The sequence below is a fragment of the Nipponia nippon genome, unplaced genomic scaffold (genome assembly GCF_047370975.1).
Source record: "Nipponia nippon isolate SJK-2023a ecotype South Korea unplaced genomic scaffold, ASM4737097v1 scaffold_2, whole genome shotgun sequence".
NCBI lineage: Eukaryota > Metazoa > Chordata > Aves > Pelecaniformes > Threskiornithidae > Nipponia > Nipponia nippon.
The window spans coordinates 2427449-2448312 of NW_028262336.1; the positions used below are offsets into that span (position 1 = coordinate 2427449).

A 20864-nucleotide genomic window follows, 5' to 3' on the forward strand; every position below is an offset into this window, starting at 1 on the left:
GTTGGTTTTTATTCACTTATGCATAAAGGAGATTTTACATTGCTGTATGAAAAACTATTTGCTTTCTTTGTATTGCCAAACGTAGTGTGCTCATTTTATCTTTGTCTTATTTGTGTGACTGCCCTCCACAGTCATGGCATGTACTCCTGTTAAGTGGAGTTTGGTTTGTACTTTTCTAATGCCTCACATAAGAAAATTTGTCCTTCCCACCCACTCAGAGTTGTCCAGCTCACTATGGACCTTGGACAAGTCTCTTCATTCCTGCGTTCTCTATCTACAAAATAGGAATAATCATGATGCATTGCTTTTGACTGGTAAAATGCTTTGAACTTCTCAGGAAGAATGGGTTGTAAAAGAGTCTAAGCATTCCTTCCTTCTTCCATGAACAGTAAATCAGCAACTGCCAGCGAGCTGGGTTACTATATATACACTTTTCAGGAATCCTTCCAGAATCGCTCCATTTCCCCTCTATTGTGTTTCAAGAAATGTGCAACTCATCTAGATTAGGCAGTTGAGAAGCATCCCTTTCCATAGGCTGTTAACACCCCTTCTGCAAAAAAACCCTATATGAGAATTTTTCTCTCTAAGGGAAATTACTATGATACTTCTACCAAAGTTTCTTTCAGAGCACAGAGCTTTCTAGCTCTGGATGACCGTTTTTTGTTGGAATAGCTAATAGTTTCTAGCGTGCCTAAAGTCTGTAGGAGTTTTGGAGTCTGTTCTTAACATATCCTTGATTTTCTGCTGTGACTCTGAAGTCAAGTCTTTCCAGTAAGCCTTCTATGGTTGGCTTGTTGAGATAGTGACCAGTAATTAGTCTTACTCCGAATACAAAAGATGTAAAGCAGACTGATCTTAATAATGGTGTATTTTCCTATGTGTATGTTAAGGAGATCATCAGGTTTAATAGTGTTGGAGGGGCAGGATTGTTTTGGGAAGCCTTATAAATGCAAATATTTTGGTTGCTTTGTCTCCCTGTTAGGCGATTCAGAAAAATATGAATTGTAAGAGGTTTCTTTTTCTGTACTTTGCTTTCATTTGTATGAAACAATAATTTGGCATATAATAGGCAAAATGGAATCCAGACTTTGTTTTATTCAGAGAAGCATTTTTAGTGGCCGCATTTGCTTACCTGGGTTTTACTTGAGAAGTGAAAATTTCTAAGCTGGGCAAGAAACTATGAGCGCTCAAAGCTAATGGTGGTGTTTGTGCTAGACAAGACACAGTTCAGTGAGATGCAGTGTGCACCTTCATTGTCTGAATGCTAGCAAGCAAAATTGACACCATATGTGCCCAACTGTAATTGCTCCAAGAGGGGAAAAGAGAAACATGTCAGAACATTTGAGTAACACCTAATTCAGCCCATGGTTATAAATAAAGCTGATGGTTGCTCAAAAACAAAAGTAGGAAAATATTATGGTTATATTATTCCTCAACAGCGCTTCCTACATAGGTGAACTTTATTACAGAGACAACACAAGTGAAAAGAAACATATAACAACTTTTTATGGTATTTTTATGTTATTTTATTTTTTTCGCAGTAAATAAAGTGGTTATGAGGCTCCAAGGAAAACGGCCCAGATGTTAGTGAGTTGTATGAAATTTAGTGGAAACAAGCTGTAAAAAACATAGTCATAAAACAGCCTGTCAATGCCACACATCTGGACAATGCAGCTGTATGTTCCCGCTGCTGTCATCACCCTAAGAAAACTCAATAGCCTTATTTCACCCCAATTAGGCTGCATACCAACGGAATCAGAATTACACAGGGAGGGGGTGTATTTTCACCAAGACAGACCCTCTCAAATTCCCTTCAAGAAGTTTTTATCTTTCATTCAGGGCTACTGCCTCAGACACTAGTCACTTTGTAAACAGTACACCAAACTATTCCCCTTGATTTGCTATCTGTTAAATGCTTTTTAATTTATTGCTTTATAATAAGTAGTTGCTTAATGTTGCTTCTTTGTTTAAAACCTAAAAAAAATGGCATTTTACTGTGAGAATCGTGTGTCTGATGACCCTTACATAAATCATAGAAGGTTTCTCCATTGTAGTTTTATCTCATACTATAGCAGTTATAACTTCATTTGGTGTCTTAGGAACCAAAGAATAGCTATACGTTTTACTGATATGCTGTTTTTCTGAAACTGTGGCCATTTTGACCAACGCATTGTACGATGTGAGATAGCACTTCCTCATTTCAGCATGCAAAATATGTGTCAAATGCAATATTAAAATTATATAAGTAATAGTTTTTTGGGTTTTTTTTCCCCTGCAGGTGATAGAAGTAGCCAAAGCCATTCTGGATAGTGGTGAAGAAATTCCTGTAACACTAACTGGAAAGCTGTTGAAATTTCAACTGCTTTGTCTCAAACAGAAGGAACTGCAGAGAAGAGAAGCTGAAAAGAAGGTACTATAGTATGCCTTAGGGAGGACGCTTAATTAACTTTATGAAGACACTTCCATTCTGGTGCTGTTTGCATAAATTCAGCTTTGTCCTCATGCTTAACTTCCTAGATCTATAATTGAAGAGAAGTGTGAATAAAATTTATCTTTTTAAGTTAATTAGATTAGATTGGAGAAGCAGCTCTCAATTACTCAAATGCAGGTGAGACAGGGAAAAAAAAAAGAAAAGAAAAAATATTGTCCAAGAACTCTTTGCTAGAGTAATAAGTAGTAATGTCTTAGCTGAGCCTTAGAACCAATAGAAAATAGAACTGGCTTCAGCTGAGTATATCTCTGCTGAAGTAAAGATAGGACAGGTTATTACTTGAGAGGTATCAAGGATAGATGCAGAACAGCAGTATGAAGAAGTTGTTATTATGAATCACCTCTCTGGGGGAAATTTGGAGAAGTTATCTATGCCATCCTCTGGCACTAAAGCAGGATAAAATATACATAAACTATTCCTGGCAGATGTTTGTTGAACCTGTTCTAAAAACCTTCCACTGCTGTGCTTTCACTTCTCTGCGGCAATCAGTGTTACTGCTCAGCTATCTCTGCAACATAGCCATTTGGAAAAGGTTTCTAACCTTGTCGACCCTGCTCACATTTAAACCTGTTACTGCTTCGCTTCTCACTGTGTACGGGGACAACAGCTCTTACCCTTCATTCTGCAGAAATCTATTACATGTTTAACTAAACAAACCCAAATATATGCCATGGTTTCTAGCTTTTGATTATGCTTGTTCCTCTCCTCCGAACTCTCTCCAAACAGTTCACATCTTGAAGTCTGCTTCTCAGAACCGAGTACCACATTTTCCAGTGTTCCTATGACTCGCTTCCACGTATTCTCCAAGATCCTCGCTACTAGCTCCAAGATTGCTTCAGTCAGATTGCTGATGTGTTCTAGGAGGAATTTCACCAAGCTTGCACAGCATCACAATCAGATCAGACCTCTAATTGCTTTCTAACATCTGTAATTAAAAAAAAATGTTGTCAGTACATTTCAACAACTTGCTGAACGGTTGGTCTTTGCTATACTCCTTTTCCAGCAAACATTCATGCGACTGAAGACCATTACCAGAAAGTCATATAATTGCTGCAATAGTTTACCCTGTTAATTGATCAAAAACTATAACGTAAAATGTGATGACATGGAGACCTAAGCAGTCTATGCATGTAAAAGATGCAAGAAGAAAATGTTTTCGTGAATTTTGTGTGGTTGAAAAGTATGTAACTTTCTCTATCAATAATGCTATTTGTAGGAATAATTGGTGGGTGAAGTATAGGACACAAGCACAAGAACATTATATGCTAGGTGGTAAATTAAAGTTGTGTCCTGTTCCCATACAAGTCAATTACAAAACTGATTAGCAAATTATAATATAAGCCACAGAAATATATAAAGAATCTGAGAAAAAAAAAAGTGTTTTCAATCTGAAGAGAAATCAAGAGGCTGAAGCTATAGAGCAGATTTTTTGTAATGAATGGAGAAAAAAAAAGACTTTTCTGTTAGATATCACTCAGTGCTGATAATTAAACTGTAAATGAAAAATTTGAAATTTAAAAATTAGGCACTTCAATATTAAAATGGAGCCTTTAGCTTTGATTTGGCAAGATGACTGTTGTAAGTATAATTTTATTTCCCTGGATAATCTGAGGATAGTCAGTATTGAAGGCTGAAGAATCTCTGGAACTTACAATGTCTTCTCTTTTAGCCGAGCAATCTGGTCAAAGTTGTCATCTCCTCTGGATTATATCTATATCAAAGCATGACAGGCAAACGTGAGAGCAGCAGTTGAAGGACAAAGACAGAGTCAAGAACCGGAAGGGCTCTTGGCTGTGAGGATGCTCTGCAGTACAGAACGGGCAGAAACTGCTTTTAATTTAAAATTCTAACTAAATTGTCTGACATAAAATTTTTAGTCCTTTCCAACTAGCTTGTACAGTACAAGTTCCATTGCCAACAACTCAGGGGTTGAAACAAGGATTTTACTAGCAGATCAGTTCTCAGAAAGCCAACATAACTGTCCATTGTTTTTTAGAATAGACATCAATTAATACAATGGATTGGCAGAAGAAAAACAGCAAGGGAATAAACAAAAATAAACCATTACGAAATTTCTTTATTTCAGTAGGAACAGAAGCTTATCATAAATTGACAGGTGTATGCATTTGAACTAATATGCAGAAGAGGTGTCTCTGAATTAGAGAACTGTTTGAGGTAGTAAGATTCTGTAATATGAAGCTTAAAATAACAAAATTACAGACTGTAAAGCTAATGGAAGATTAGAAGCTCCACAAAAAGCTGCACCTTGTAGGGAAAGAGAAATATGACATTGAAGGGAAAAGGAAAGAGTCCTAGAAAGGAGAGGCTTTTACTTTCTGAGGTGTTAAGGTCAGCTAGCATTCCTTGTTGGAATATTGGCAAGTTCAGAAATGTCTCGCTTATTTGAGACTTAATTACATAAAATGATGCAGATGCGATAGATAAAGCTGATGGTGAACTTTGTAGCCTGATGATTGTATCATCCGTTTTGATGTGTTCATCGGCTTACAATCAAAGTAGTGTTATCAAAATCATTGGTTTGAAATATCCAGAGTGGAATAGATTTGAAAGAAAATAATGAAAGCATCCAAATCCCCCATTTCACAGCACACATAGTTCTAAGAATCTCTTGAAGGCATTTTTAAATTTTACAGAAAGGGAATGCATGAAGAAGGGAAAGCAGGGAAAGATTTTTCTGCTTTGGTTTTGAATTTGAACTAAACACAACTTCTACAGCTGGAAAGTCTGCTTTTCCAGCTGAATCTAGGGAAAGCAGCTGTGTAGTCAACTGCCCTATCTCGTTTGCATGGAGAACTTTTCTCATTGCTTTAATAGCCTTTAAAGTGACACCAGCAGGATGGTAACAGTAAGTTAAGTTAATATAGTTTTATGGTATTTAGTTTAGCTTTACAATCCTTAAATGTCATTCTTGCATAGTTAGTGTGTAGTCCTGCTGCTGGGCAGAAATAAGGTGGAGGTTTTCTTGCTCTTACAGCACCTCGCTTTACCTTAATATATTTTTGATTATTTTAATTTTAGGCTGACTCTGAGCTTTCTGGATTTATAGTGTGAGGCTTTGGGATACTTGCAAAATCTTTTTTCATTCTTCACTCTTAAATTACTGAGTAGAACTTAATGTAGGTGTTTTTGTTTGAAAATAATGAGAATGGCTGAGTAATATCCTGTGTGAAATGAACACAAGACTCTTGGTTCTAGTTTATAGTAGACAGATATTTACATCAAAGAAAAATAGTGCTGGTACCATTTTACACCATACTCAAGAGTGTTAACAGAGATGCTAAAGACTTAACAGAAATTGAATTTTTTGTCTTATTTCCCTTCAGTCCAGGGAAGGTTTCTGGCTGATGCAAGTGCTGTAGCAGCAGTAACTAAAGCACAGTGATTCTTTACTCGTCTTTCTGCCAGTATGCATTTCATTAGTTTTGTAGGTATAATGTCTACCTACCTCTCTCTGTTCCTTTTTAATGTGAAGTCTTAACACTATGATTTAGTAAGAATATAATAAACTGAATGGCGTGTTTGAGAAGGATAAAGCAGAGTGTTCAGGATGGCTTCACCACATCAACATTATAGTGGCTGAGAAGGAAAAGTATTCAAATAAAAAAATTGAACCACTAAAATTTTACAGCAGTCTGCCCTTTGTTCTGCACGAAGGCTACAGTGAGAACTTAGTTTATTCATCTTGTCAGGCAGAAGAAGAGCAACAACAGGAAAAAGATGGAGGGAAAGAGAAAGCTAAACCTCCCGGCAAGAAGGAGAGCCTCCCCAGTGCCAAGACAGCTGAGAAAGAAAGGAAAGGCAAAAAGACAGAAGGAGGCCCTCTAGCACCAGTCACTGTTAAAAAGGACACCCAACTGAAGCGACGGGGAGACGCAGAAGAGGAAGTCAAATACATCGGTATGTAAAAAATGTAGATATACTCTTGAAAAACTTGCTGGAAATCTTGCAGCCTAGCTTCTAACCAAGTACTTTGTTTTGTTCCATGTTGAGCAGTGAAGATTTATTTGGCAACATTAAAGCATTGCCACTTTGCATTTGAAGAGGGCACTGTGTTCTGCTCAGTATTAGGATAGATTGTACAGTCCAAGAAATAAAATACAGATGAGGCCTATGTAGCATGTCGACATCAAAATGTTTTAGCATGTGTAAGACTAAAAGAAAGTGGCTAAACAAATCCTGCAGGAAACCTTTCTTACAGAAGGATTTCAGAATAACTAAACACATTTGTGTCAGTATCCAAAGGCGGCTTTCTCCTTGTATTATAAAGTATAACAGAGAGCCTGCCATTGTCTGGGGATGAAGCCAGGTTCTGTACAAAGGGCAGTATGATTTAATTTAACATGTGGATAGACCTGAGACCTGAAGAAATCTACTCCAGAAATGAGCTATACAAGGTAAGGAATAATATGCTAACTAGTGCTGAGAAAACCTTTATTCTTAATACATAACACCCATGGTTACAAATTTCGCTGGAACAAAAAATATTGGAGAATGTGCATAGCTCTCCTCATTAGATCACAGTTGTATTTAATTTGGACCATATTATGTTTGAGCTACATCAACATAAACAGAATCTCTCCTGCTGGAGAAGCACTTGCTGATTTTTGGATGCTTTATGTGTACCTGCTATTCCCTAGTTGAACTGCTGCAGGCTTTCCTCACTCTTTCATCAGACCTTTGTCTGCATCTCATTTGAGATCAATGGCACTCTTCAGGCATCTAAAAAGCATTGGTCCAGGTGTTTAGAGCAAATCTTGAATCTTAATGAAGCTGACAAAAGTCCGCAAGAACAGAACAGTAGCTATCTGTGCACAGCTCCTCAGTTTTTCAGCTGAGGCTTGGCTGTAACATCATTCTTTTGATAATTTTAAGTTTTTTCAGGGCCTGAAAGAAGTTTTCAAAGAAACATTCATGCCTTTAAGAATCCAAGCTGAAGCGATGTAGAGAACTCATGTCATCTTACTAAAATTTGTACAGAATGTACAGTACCGAGTGGCTTTGGGTGGGTATTAATGTGCTTCCACTCGGCCCCGTGGAAGCAATTTTAGCAGCTCCAACATTTTTACTCCCTACTGCCTTGAGAGGTGGGCAGAAAACTTCAGGTACCTGTATAAGATGCCCATGCTTTGCTGCCTTGTTAGTCACAGCTAATGAGAAGACAAAGTAAGGAAAATATAAATTGCCTCCAAAAACTAACAAGCATGAAAAGTATCCTTCTTTAGTATGCTTAGTAACTTTATATATACTACTACTATTTATAACTACTAGCATTGCTGTTAAACTATTATTTTATTGACTGGGATTTGTCTCATTAGTCCCAAGGATATTTACGAAACAGCAATAGTCGCAGATTGCCTCAAAGGAGAAGCTGTTGAGGTATTTTGCGCTTGGTCGCCTGTGCTGTATTTAATTTTACAGTCATGACTGTGCTGAGCTGAAGCCATTCTGAACAATTTACCACATTCATTGTGCATCCACACAGTTGGGCTTAATAATAAACAAATTGGTTCTGACTCATACAAAAAAAAATTGTATTCAGTGGATTGATTTCCAGTCTGAAGACAATAAGGAACTACCTAACAACGGAAAAGGTAATCTGAGCTTGCTGCTTCCTTTAGTCGTACTGAGGAAGACAGCGAGGAGGAACCGGTAGCCCTAGGAAGGGACAGCACCCCGCAAACCCTTCACCCTAGGCTACAGGAAAAACACAGCTGTTGTTTTATGGAGAGGTAATTGTTTCTTCATTCTTCCTGACAGTTCCACCCAGAAGTCCGTACCAAGAGAAAATTAAGTCAAGTATTGCCAAAATTTCTGGAGACCATTCTAAATTAACATTGAGTGTGGTGAAACAACGGTGTCAGGAATTTCTCTCTTTCCTCGAGAACATGGCAATTAAGGTTCTCAGAGACCTCATGCAAAAGCTTTGTCTTGGGACAAAGTGGCGCCAGCTCCATTTCTCAGTGTCAAGATCATGTAGATCTATGAAACTTTTCTACCAAGAATGTAGTACTTTAAAAATCCTCATGCATATTCCATATTTTCCAAGAGCCTGAGCAGAAGACATGAAGAACCTCGGATGATCCTTAAAGCTGATACAATAGAAATTTTTTTCAGCACTCTTGGCCACTCTAATATAGCTGTATCAAGTGGGAAAAAAAAAAAAAAAAAAGAGAAAAATGCCACAGTTTTTACTCGAGAGTAGTCTGAGCTACTGCTTATATATGACCATGTCTTGAACTCAAAGACAATCTGTATCTGTTTCTAGTAGTTAACAGTCATTTTATCATTCATCCCTAGTACATTATCACCTTTCTGAAATGGAATATTTCTGCTTTTGAGTAACCTTGAGATTACTTGCATTGATGTCTTTCATCATTTAAGTATGAACTAGTCACTGATTATTACAGCTGACTGATTGTTATCAACTTGTCATGATTATTAGCATAATCATAACTGTTGAATGGCAGGCAGTCGTTCTTCTCAGCATTGGGATTTTTGGGTCTCTGTGAGTCACTATGCAGACATCTGTCTTTTTTGTTAGAAATCATTAATGCTCAGTAATTGTACATGCTCATGCTTTTTCTTCCTGCAGTAACTGAGGCATCAAGGTATGTAGTTCAGTTTCAGCACTAGCAGTACTAGCAGTGATAGACTAGATAGTGGACTAGTTTTCTTCTGGTTTTGATTTTGCTTTATGCAATATATGTACTGGACTGCGGTGGCTGCTTCCTCAGTCAGTCTTTCTCCAAATTCCTCAGTTCTTTTATGTTTGCCTAATGTTACAAGAAGAGGCGAGACAACCGTGTTGCCAGCCTGCTGCTCCAGCGTTTGCGCAGCCCTGGCTACGTACCTGAGCACAGGCAGATGTCAGCGCCAGGCTACCTTTTTTTCCTGCCTTTTTTTCTCCCATGGATGAATGAGTCCCGTAAGCTGAGGAGTGGCCAAAGGACTTTTAAGGGTGTTGTGTTAGTAGGCATAAGATAGAATTTTAATGCTAAATAGAGTATAAAACTGTGTTTTGTTGTTAGTGCAGGATCTGCATTAATTGTATGCGTTCCATAGTCGATGGAGAGATACAGGAACTTCAGCAGGCAGTTTCTGTTGTTTTAGGATAAATAACCATGTTGGATTAATTAGATCACTGGATACCTGTCTGAATACCTGTATTTCTGCACGGACCGTAAAGGAAATCTACACAATTAGCTTCAAATAGAGTCAAGCTTCTAGAGGGATCGTTTTTACTTACATAATGCTTAACCTTTTGCTTTGGTACTGAAATGTGTTGCATATTTCTACAGAAGTAATAAGCCCAAACAGAGCAGGCGCTCAATGAAACCTCTCATCTGTACTTTAGGATGAATTTGGATATGCCCCTTGCCAACTAAAAGGACTAATGTGAGCTGGTATCACCAGCTGAGGAGGGTTTTGACAGGGAGTCTGCCTAGGAAACATGAACCTGTTGGGCAGGGAGCAGTCAGCAGTGAGTCAGCTCATACCTGCAGCTAATCCTTCAAAACTGTTACAGCTAATATCATCTCTCAGCTAAGACACGATAACTTATTCTGTGTGTGCTCCCTGGCCAGCTTTATGCAGGATGAATTAGGATAGCGTAAACTACCGTTAGAGCATGTGAGTATGTCCTGGCACTAAACTCCTTCTTAAAGAGAAGCAATTACAGAAATGCTGCTACAGCTGGCATTCTGGTTATAATCAGCTTCTCCAATTTTTCTCCTGGTGCTTCTCCACAAACAAGTTTTACTTCTGACTTGTACTCTTCCTGCTGAGTTCTAGGTGGTTTGCTACAGAAGACTTCAGTCTAGTGCACATAGTGTTTTTAAACTTATATGTAATTATCCCAATGAGGTTATAAAAGAACTGTTTCTCTGCCCTTAATTTGCAGCATCCCTATATAGTCAAGAAAAAAAAGAATTTTGTTTAGTTGTTGAACGTCCTTGCTTTAATCTGGTTTTGTTGTGTTTTGAACAGATGATGAACCAGATGATGGTGCCCATCATTACATTATAATTTTGGATTTCCATAACCCTCAGCTGTTGCCTGTGATGTCTGAGCTTGGGATTAACATTTCAAGTGTAATTAGAATTTCTTCGGAGAATTATAAGCCGTTGCAGACATACTTGGAAGCAACTAAACTGCAGGAACAATGCTTACTTTCACCTGAAGGTAATCTGGTCATAAGAACAAAGCTTGTGTAGAAAGGAGACTATTTTATATGCAAGTAAAGACTGTTCCTGCTGTGTTTTTCTCCCTCTCTGTGCCTTGTGTTTGTGCATACTACCTGTGAGCAGCTGTATTTGCCAGTGCAAAAATGATATTGCCATTGGTTTGGTCAGTGCAGAAACTTGCCTCAGCTGGATGGTGGAAAGAGGGGCTGACGAAGCAGGCAGCAGTTGCAGCCGTAGTTTTCTGCAGCAGCTACCAAAGAACATTTTATCAAATGCGTACTTCTATGACTCATTAGCCAGGAAGGTGTGTTGCTAAACAAACGGGGCTCATTTGGTAATTTCAAGGGAAGTGCACAAGGAGAGGCTGAGAGCTGGGAATGTTTACCCTGGAGAAGAGAAAGCACAGAGGGGTCTCATCAGTGTGAGAGCAGCGGAGTTGTACCAGAGGTGCCTTCCAACATCAACCATTCTGTGAGTCTGTAATTGAAATAGAAGATTCTGGCAAGATATAAGGTGGGGAAAATTAGCCCGAAGACAGTCAAGCGTTGCAACAGGTTGTCTGTAGAGGTTGTGGGATCTCTGGAGATTTTCAAGACTGAGCTAGATAAAGCCCTGAGCATGTTGTCTGAATTTCATGTTGGCCATGCTTTGAGTAGGAGATTGAGGTCCCTTCCAACCTGAATTATTTTAAATCTAAGTCACAGTCTGATGATAAATAAGTGTAGGTGAGAAAACTGAGTTGGTTGCGATAATTGTTCATATATGTGTTTTTTTGACTAATAATTATGGTTCTAACTATAACTGTGCATATTGACTTTCTGCAATGTTCTCTGTGGTGCTGGGAAATCCCTTGTGATGGATTCTGACACTGTTGAGATGGCACAAGCGACCCAGTAAATGGGAGGAATGGTGTCCTGGGTATGTTGGGCAGGAGAGAGGGTTATAAGGGTTGTTTATGTTGGAGTGCTGAAGGACAGGAGATGGGATGGTGTGACTCACTGCCATTCTGACCACTGAGGAACATAAGCCATTCACCTATGAGTGTTGTGAAGGCTGAACTATCTCAGCGTGCTATTCCTTCTTTCCCGTTCATGTTGACAAAATGGAATACTCATATTGCCTCATTGCAAATGCTACAGGTTAGATTGTGTGGGCACTGGGGAAGCTGTCCCCAAAGGTGCCAAGGTGTGCTAATGTGAATCACATAGATGGAGCTTTTAAGACTTAGGCAATCACAGAACCCAACTGATGGACTCAAAGAAGTAACATCATGTTTGAATTTGATGAGCCATCTTATCTCTGGGAAAAACATGAGAGGAAAACATAATTCCCAGGTTCTTATAGTTTTGTTAGAACTTGTAAGATTTAAGGGTAATGTCTTACTAGAAAGTAGTTGGAAGTGCAGAGAGCAGAAAGCGGGGGTTTGTTTATTTTCATTTTATTTACAACACCTGCTGGGGGTGAGGGGGCAGGGGGAAGTTTCCCCAAATATTTCCAAAGTTATGTTATCTTTTCTTTCTCTTGTATGTATAATAGCAGGAAGAGTTCAGTAAACTTAGATAATTAGTAAGTAAAATTTGTAAGCAAACTTTTTAAAGGGGAAAAATGTAAATATAGATGATAGTATCTTGTGTAAGTAGTATTATACGTAGTAATGCAAGCTTTCCCTGTTACTAAGAAAGGATAGGTTGCAGTAAGAAAACAGCTTGGCTAAACCATGCGTTCTTTGTGGACCTCAGATATAAGGAAGCATTTAAGAATTGGAAATAGGTCAGGTCACTAGGAATGAGAATATATGTTTATTATGAGCCTATTGGCACAAAATCAGAAATGCCACGATACAAAATGGGATGCAGGAGGAGGACCAAGGAAAATGTTTGTCTGCTGCTCAACAGAGAGGAATAACTGTCAGGAGGTGGTCCTGAGACAGCTGGCAGGGGTTAATGTTTGAGGGGGGCTTTGGGTGGTACTTGCTGGCAGGTGTGTTGGGGGGTTAATCTGTTTTCACTACAAATACAATTGCAGACAGGTGGTAGTTATAACTAACCACAGTTAATGCTGGTAGCAGAAAGATTCAGCTTCAAATTGTGGAGGAACAGGTAAAATAACTGAGTACTACTTAGGTAAGGTGGAGAACTTTTCAGATCATCTGATTCAGATTAACTTAGATTGTATTCTGTTTAACGATCTGCCTGCCATTCTCATTTATATTTGAGAACTCATAAAGAGCAAGTGAGACAGTGGAAAAAGAGTTGTGAGGAAGATAAATAGTCAAGGTACTGTAATCTGCTTAATTTCTGTGTCTGGAAAAGTACTGGAACAAATAATTTATAAGCACTTAAAAGAGGAATGAGGAGATGAGTAACAGCTAGTGTATGCTGTTCAAGAACAAATCACGTCAGGTAAGTTTAATTTCTTTACAAAGTGAAGCACTGATCTTCTGAGCAGAGGAGTAGTCTATGTTGTATATTTGGGTTTTAATAAGGCTATTTTACCTAGCCCGCAGTGAGCAAGGTGGGTCTAGATCAAAAGAAATGTGTAGTAGGTGCAGTTTCATTCAAAAATCTTGGTCTCTGTGGAGTAGCTGTTAGAGGTGCGCTGTTGAATAGAAGGATGCATGCAGCAGACTCAAGGGAATTTGTGCTGGGTCTGGTATTGTTTGGTATCGTCATGGGTATTGGAATAAGAGGGTGTGATTCAAATGCAAAATGTTCTTGACAGAATAGAGAATAATAATCTGGAAAAAAGACTTTTGTTTAATATAGACAATATACTATGCTTATACAGGAATAATTAAATGTACAAATGAAGGCTAGGAAACAGATGGCTAGATGACAGGTTTGAAAGATAAGCTATCATGCTGACTTCAAAAATGAACATGTCAGCAATATCACTATGCCACTAAAAAACAAATACCATCTACAGATTATAAATGAGAATGTCCTAAAAAATACCTGAAGTGATCTTATCATGCAACACAGTAGTAAGGCAAGACCTTGTAAGAAATGTATGCCAATCAGAAAAATTCCAAATGATGGAAAAGAAAATTATTAGGGATCTATAAAATTTTACCTATGAGGAAAAAAAATGGAATTGTTATCCTTAAACTTAAGAAGAGAAGGCTGAATGATGTAGTGGAGAAATGATAAAGTTTGTAAAAGGCTAGAACACAAAATGAAGAGTTTAAATTGTAATAGAGAAAATACAAATTAGCAGGAAGAAACTTCCCACAGGTGAGGTTAGTGAAGTACTGAAGTAGACTGAGTAGGAATATTATTGAGTCTTTGAGGCTTTTAAGGTTATATTAAGACAAACATTTGTCAGCAGCGATACAGATGTAGTTAATTGTGCCTTGGAGCAGGCATTAACTTAAGTATTTCGTAGCTGAATGACTTACAAAACAGATCATGGTTGATCATTTCAATAATGTACGGAGATACTTTGAGAAGGGAAGACGTTAACCTGTAAATGCAATCATGTTACAGCGTTTCTGTTGTTCCTAGCGTGAATGCGCATGAATCATGGATTAGGGACCACAGCTTTCATGTTCTTTTTCTTCCCAGGTGTTTGCATCCCCTAATGGCTTTCATTTTGTGATGTTACCAAGTCAAGCACTCTTAGTACCCTTTCATATGTTAGTTTTCTGTTCCTCTAATCACTCTAGTGGCTGTGTTACTACTAGTTCAGCTTTTCTGAGAGCTAATGAGAGAACTCAGACTAATCTCTCAGCCTGACAAAATGGAATTCATTTTTCTCCATTTGTTCTAGAAATATGTGACCTGACACATCCTAGTGATTCTAGGATTTCTGTTTTCGCTGTGATGGTTCAAAATCACTATGCCATGTATTAGTATATATTAGATGTTTTTCTTCTATGGTTATATGATGATAACAGATTTTTTGTTGTTGTTCCAAAATCATGTAGTGTACTGCTGGGTACTGTCTCAGTTCTATTACTGAATTCAGTTCCTCTCCGGGGTTTTGCCAAATCTCTTCTGTATCGACAGTTTCTCCCAGCTTCTGCACCTTCTTTTGGGGTTACTCATGAAAGCTTTAATTCATTCTGAGAGGGTTTACATGATGAAAATATACTTGAGGAAAGAAAAGCCTTAAGACTGCAAGGCAAAAGAGTTAAGAGGGGAGGCAATAGTCAAAGGCAGAGCATCTAATGATTGATCTTGGCAAGCCATGATGTTTCTGTGAAAGTGGAAACCTAAGTGTCGTACACATTTTTGTGTGTTTTTTATTATTAAACTATGGGACGGAGTTAGTAAAAAGTTATTATTCTTCTATTGTAAAGCAGGAATGTCTAGCTACAATGCTATTAGCACAGTGCCATTCAAAATTCAAAAATGCAAAGAGATTAATCCATTGACTGAGCAGCCCTCGATGCTGTTACACTGCTGAGATGTACTTTCAAATCTGAGTTTGTTAGGGGAATGTTGCCACAGGTGAGGTCTTGTCCTGAATTAGAGGATACCTTTCATGAGCAGATGAAAAACAAAGAGAAAGTATGATCCCGTGACTGAGGTGAGCTGTTAGGAGCATAGAACTGTTGAAGATCAAGGCCAGTGATCTACCTCCAGAAGTGCTCATAAACTGATGCCCAAGGAAAAGAGTAGTAGGAAAAGCATGTATGAAACTTCTCAATGCATAGATCATCTAGCCACCACTTATTTTCAAGTCAGGGGATTATCCTGATGTGTTTGTCTAAATCCTGTGATGGATTTAGTTTGTCTGGTTTTTAAGTACTTGTTCAGTCTCCCCTTGAACTCATGAGAATGTCTTATACCTACAGAATCTTTTGGCAGAGTTCCCAGGTCTTCTACCCAGTTTCTGGAGTCACTTAATGGGAAATATCTTCCAAATCATGATAAAACCATTTCATGAGTTCATTGGCAAACGTTTCTGATGGCTGCTACAGGAGGCGCATATAACTTGGAAAACCTTCAGGAGATCAGCATTTTTGGAAGAGTCCACAGCCTCACTGCGTTGTTTTGTTTTAAACCCATGGGGCCACTAAAATTATACAAGTGAGGTATTTGGCCTTCGTATTTAGCTTTTAGAAGTGCCTGAGCACCCATAAGTCCAAATGAAGGCAAGTCACTGCAGGCTTAGCGTCCTTACATCTCTTAAATTCGGCTACAAAAAGTAGGGTTCATCTTGGATTCCAGAGTGTGATTGTAAGGTTGGCATTAAGAGAGAACTTCTTTTTTCTCTGTAGCTAGAGCACCTTTGAAAATGGATGATTACTATGCAGTAAAAATGGAAACCATACAGCTTCTAGGCTTGCTATTCATAGTCATACTGTACCTTAATCTCCTTTTGCCCCAATTTCCACGCCAATAAAATTGTGATAATACGGCTTGCTTACCCTATAGTTAAAGAACATGTTCATCAAGGTAGGTGCTGGCAACTTTGAAAAAGTGCAACCTGGGATTTTTACATTTCCTAGGTTTCAAACATTCACTGCTGCTGTTTAGTTTGAAGGGGAGAGGTAGGGGGGTGGTTCTGGTCTTGGTTTTGTTTTTTTCCTGAAAGAACTACCATGTTTTACTGAAGCTTTATCTTCCTGGAGTTTTTTAATCCCAAAGTTGGGTGTCAGATTTTTGCTGAGGCTCTGAGGATGGGAATATTTTAACAGTACTTATGGAAGACTAATATATGATTTGTGCTTTCTGTAAAAGGAAGACATTGTACCATGATTTATCTAATACTTATAAGTTTTAGTTGTAGAAGCAGAGAAAAGAAAGAAAGATGAAGCTATCAAAGACCTGGAAACATTTTGGAAATACCTGGAGCCGGTTCTGAACAGTGGGAAGCATGGATCAAGTCTCTTTGATGTTGCCATACTTCATCACCTAGTTAAGGAGAGCGCCTTTCCCCCTGACTGGTCTGACAGAGAAATGCTGGTCAGTAGATTCTGCTTTCAGAATGCATGGCGTGCTTTGGGGTTTGTAACATCTAAGACCAATTGAGAAATGACAGGAATTTTGGCTTAGTCTTCTATGAAGCAGAACCAGAGTAGTTAATATATTTTTAACCTTGAAAAAAAAATCATTTGCTAAGTATCCGACAAGTTTATTCAGTGTGTATTCACAAGGAGTCCTTTGAATAAAAACACCAGACTTGGAGTTTCTTACTATTGTAGGCCACAGCAGCAGAGTTTTAAAACAGTTTGAGGTATTAAATTTATTCAGCATTTTTACACAGACTCAATTTGGATCTCATTTGAGAGTCAGATGTCAGTATGAAATAACACAAAAATTATATTTTTGTCCTCATAACAGCAGGTCTACTTACTGTATCTCAGAACCATTGCATGAGAACAAATTAAAATGAATGCAAGAATGCTTTTTGATATAAAATGTTGTTTTAGCATACCCAGCACCACTTCTTTTTGTCCAACCCAAAACATGCCTCTGGCTTGTTACTCATTATAGTCTGCTGAGTCAGGACTATTTATTACTCATTATAGCGTGCTGAATCAGGACTATTACCAGGCACTGGAAGAGAAAGTGAACCATTAGAAATTTTTTCCACCCTAGGTTCTCAAGTCTAGTGAGGTAAAAGGGTCCGGTATTTTTCAATCCACAATGGCAGCACTAAAAAATATAAACTGCTAAAGCAAAATAAAGCAACATGCCATAATTTAACGTACTGTATTTGTGGGCTATAGTATTCGGACAGGCTACACTCTCCTAACACTTACTTATAGTGCATTAAATCCTGTACATAAACAATCTGGTGAGCTAGGAAGTACCCTTGATCCTGAAGGGATCAGAACTGAGTTTGGCTAAATCCACAGTGGTTTCCAAGGCATTCACTAAAAATGCCTCAATTGTGGAAATGTGTAGGCTTGCCACTTACAACATTACTTACCAGATCTAATCTTAAAATATGAAGCCTATTTTGGGAAAGAAGTTTTTTAATCTTGTCTATCTTCCCCATAATCACATCTTATAGGGGACCGTTGCTACTCGTGAATATCCTGCGAGCAGCTATATAACTGAAATAAAAGAAAAATGACCTGTCACTGAAATTGTTCCAGCAGATTGTAGCTGTAATTTCCCATTCTTCTGTATCTCAGAATTCAACAGAGCTCTAAAGAAGTAGGAACATTTGTAAGTTTTTTAAAGAAACAGATGGGCAGAATGTAAGTTGTGAAATCATAGGTGGATAGAGTAAGTCTGCTCTAGTGGGCTTCCTGGAGAGTCTCCAAGTCCTAGCTTGCTGCATCCCTGAAGTCCAAGACATACAGAAGGAAAACTCTTGTGACAAATTGTTAGACATTGATAGAAAAATGATTATTATATATAGCAAGTAATTGTCACTTTCATATTTCAAATATTTAGAAAGGAAAATATTACCAAAAATTTTTTTCTTTTACTGAAGAGTCACTAGTTGTTAGACTCTGAGAACTTTTGACAAGTATCTCTGTCTCTTCTGAGAAGAGGAGAGAGCAAGTAAATTGAATCACAAAACTGTAATTATACATGTAATATGGCTATACACACAACGTGGCTAAACTTTGCATGTGTCCCATTGAGCAGAGCCAGGTTGTGTTACTTGGAACTTTGTAAAAATTCTTGTTTTGTTTAAAAGATAGTGCATTCAAAACACTCCAGTACTTGAACTGAAATTTTCATGTGCCCTAGTGATCTCTTGTAAGTAATGTATGAATGGAAAGTTTTTTATACTAACCCATTTTTCAGAAGAGTATCCCATTGGAAGAACAAAGGTACAAGAATATTAACTCTGAAAATTCTGCTTTCACAAATAGAACTTCTCTCCCAAATATCTCCTCTAGTCTTCAAATGTTATGAAAACTGAGACAAGTATTCCATAACCGATCAGTGATTTGGGGTGCTCATTTTGAGGTGCCATAAAGGGGGTCTGAGTTGAAGAAGCAGATGCTTAATACTTCTTAAGGATCAGCTAATATATTTAGTGCTTAATAATAGCTTCTTTGCCATGTTTCATTTTTGCATTTCTCAATTTTAAGTTTCCTAAGTTGATAACCACCTCTTAGAGGCAAACTTCTTAGTACAAGAGACTTCCCCTACTTTCACAAGAGTGAAATAATCACTCAGAAAAGGGCTGTTGACAGACATTGTCTAAAAATTATAATAATTTCATCTTTTCCACAATGTCTAGGATGTACAGGGGAAGAATATGTCCATTAAAGCCACTGAAACTGGAGCATGACATGTGGCCTCAGATAGGGCTTTGGTATTTGTACAAAGACATTTCACACTTAAAACAGCGGTTGGTATTATTCTTTTTATTCCTCCCAAGCCTTGGTGAAAGCCACAGTACACCACCTCAAGAACCTTGACTCTTTCCTTGTCAGACTTTTGCAGATACAGCACTCTCCCTTTGGGCGTTGGGCTGGTATGCTGACATTCCTTTGCTTGCACAACTATGGAATTCGGAGTTCAGTAGTTGAGGCTTTCTTTGTTTTAAAAGGGCAACAGAAAGAAAGAAAATAATATGAGATGGCATTGATTAGTTGGTTGGTGGGGTTTATTATTTTTTTTATTCTTCTAGGGCAGGAGAATAGTTGACCTTGCAAATACGCTGCAGGTTGATCACCAGTAGAAACATGCACATATGATATAAAACAATTATTTTAAGCTACCTCTCCTGATCCTTCCCATTCAAAAAAATAACCTAAATTCCAGTTGCAAGAGAGGAGAGCTTGAATGGTTACTGTTAAGACAAGCTAGGCTTTATAACAACTAAAGCAATTGGGTGATACTCAGTCCATACTGTGGTGTGGCAGTGTTTAAGGAAATAAAGGTGAGGAGACCTTGTTTGCTTAGAGTAACTATAAAACATTTTGAATTAGTAGAGAAAAAAATCCCTTGGAGGATTTTAAAATAGTTGTAGATCAGCTAGTTAGAGAGCTAATGACTCATGGCTAAGTTACATGACAGTTTTGTATGCAAACTTCATCCTTTGTATCTGATTTTCTGTCATAGCTTGCATTTGGCACTGCGCTGTTCGAAAGCATTGCTTGTTTAATGTATGACTGCCTGGACTGGAGAAGACAGCATTGTAACTACTTGGAAAACACCAAGTTTGTTAATGTGCCTGCATTATCGGAGAGCAAATCAACACAACCACCTGTAACTGAGGCAAGGTTCCTTTGTGCTTTACCATGCTTCTTGTAGAGAATAACTAGTTATAGGCTAGAATTGTCTGTCTTTAATTCTGCACTCAAAAATTCACTTTGGACCATCACTCCATGTGTAATTTTTTGTGAGTGAAATTGGGATTTTTGCCATCAGCATTTTAAACCTAAAAAATAGAAAAAAAAATAGCAGAGCACTGGGGAAACAAGAAAGGAAAATTGGAAGTATCACACAGGTGCTGGCATAAAGTACCACAGGTGTAAAAATGACTTAAATAGCTTCAGGTGGCACCTTCTTGTGTCTGGAAAAATCCCTATGCCTCTGTGGAGCTACTATGTCTTGTTGCAGATCTGTGAACTACCCAGAGAAGATTATTAGTTCTATCCAAGATCAGTTTCTTTATTTTGGTCACAGTAGACAAAAGCTTAAGTGGGCAGAAGAAAGTGGCTTATAGGACGTAAATCAGTGGCAGGGAAAAAATGGGCTTACTCCATTTGTAGCAGTACTACTGAATGCTCATTTAAAGCATTCATAAAACTACATTCTTACTATCTTGTTCCATTCAGTTAGGTAGGGTTTGCCTCCCCTAGCACCAGCCGTTTAAAAGTTTAGCATCTAGTCTAGGGTAAGTAACCAAAGCTAAATGAAGTTAATTTCTCCCACCTATTTGTGCAATCCTCATTTGTTCCAAGGTTTTTTATTTTTGTTCCTTTAGGTACAACCAGCATCACAGATCACACCTTCAAAGAAAAAAGGGCAAGCAGAAGAAATTCTGCCAGCAGTAATTTTGTCACAGGGTATGTCTCAAGGATTCAAGCACTGGTCTGTAGCTGTTTGCTCTGTTGTACTATTCATTCATCCGACAACACAAATCTTTGAAATTATTTGCACAGTAAGCTGAAGATGTGATTTGATGTTGTGAGAGTAGTTTCTTGGTGAATACATTGTGAAAATCTCTGGAAACTGCAGTGGTGATAACTAAGTTCTTTAGAGAATCACTTTTCCTATTTGTTCCTCGTCACAGTCAGATTT

General features: G+C 38.1%; 1 protein-coding gene across 1 annotated transcript in view; it reads left to right on the forward strand.

The window, feature by feature from the left end:
- Positions 1 to 20864, forward strand: part of SPAG17 (sperm associated antigen 17) — a 111012-nt gene that overhangs the window by 22894 nt on the left and 67254 nt on the right. The window contains exons 5-10 of the mRNA XM_087756878.1: positions 2279 to 2410; positions 6202 to 6409; positions 10499 to 10693; positions 16426 to 16607; positions 19680 to 19835; positions 20548 to 20629. Coding sequence (XP_087613004.1) covers positions 2279 to 2410; positions 6202 to 6409; positions 10499 to 10693; positions 16426 to 16607; positions 19680 to 19835; positions 20548 to 20629 — 955 coding nt within the window. The remainder of the gene's footprint in view (positions 1 to 2278; positions 2411 to 6201; positions 6410 to 10498; positions 10694 to 16425; positions 16608 to 19679; positions 19836 to 20547; positions 20630 to 20864) is intronic.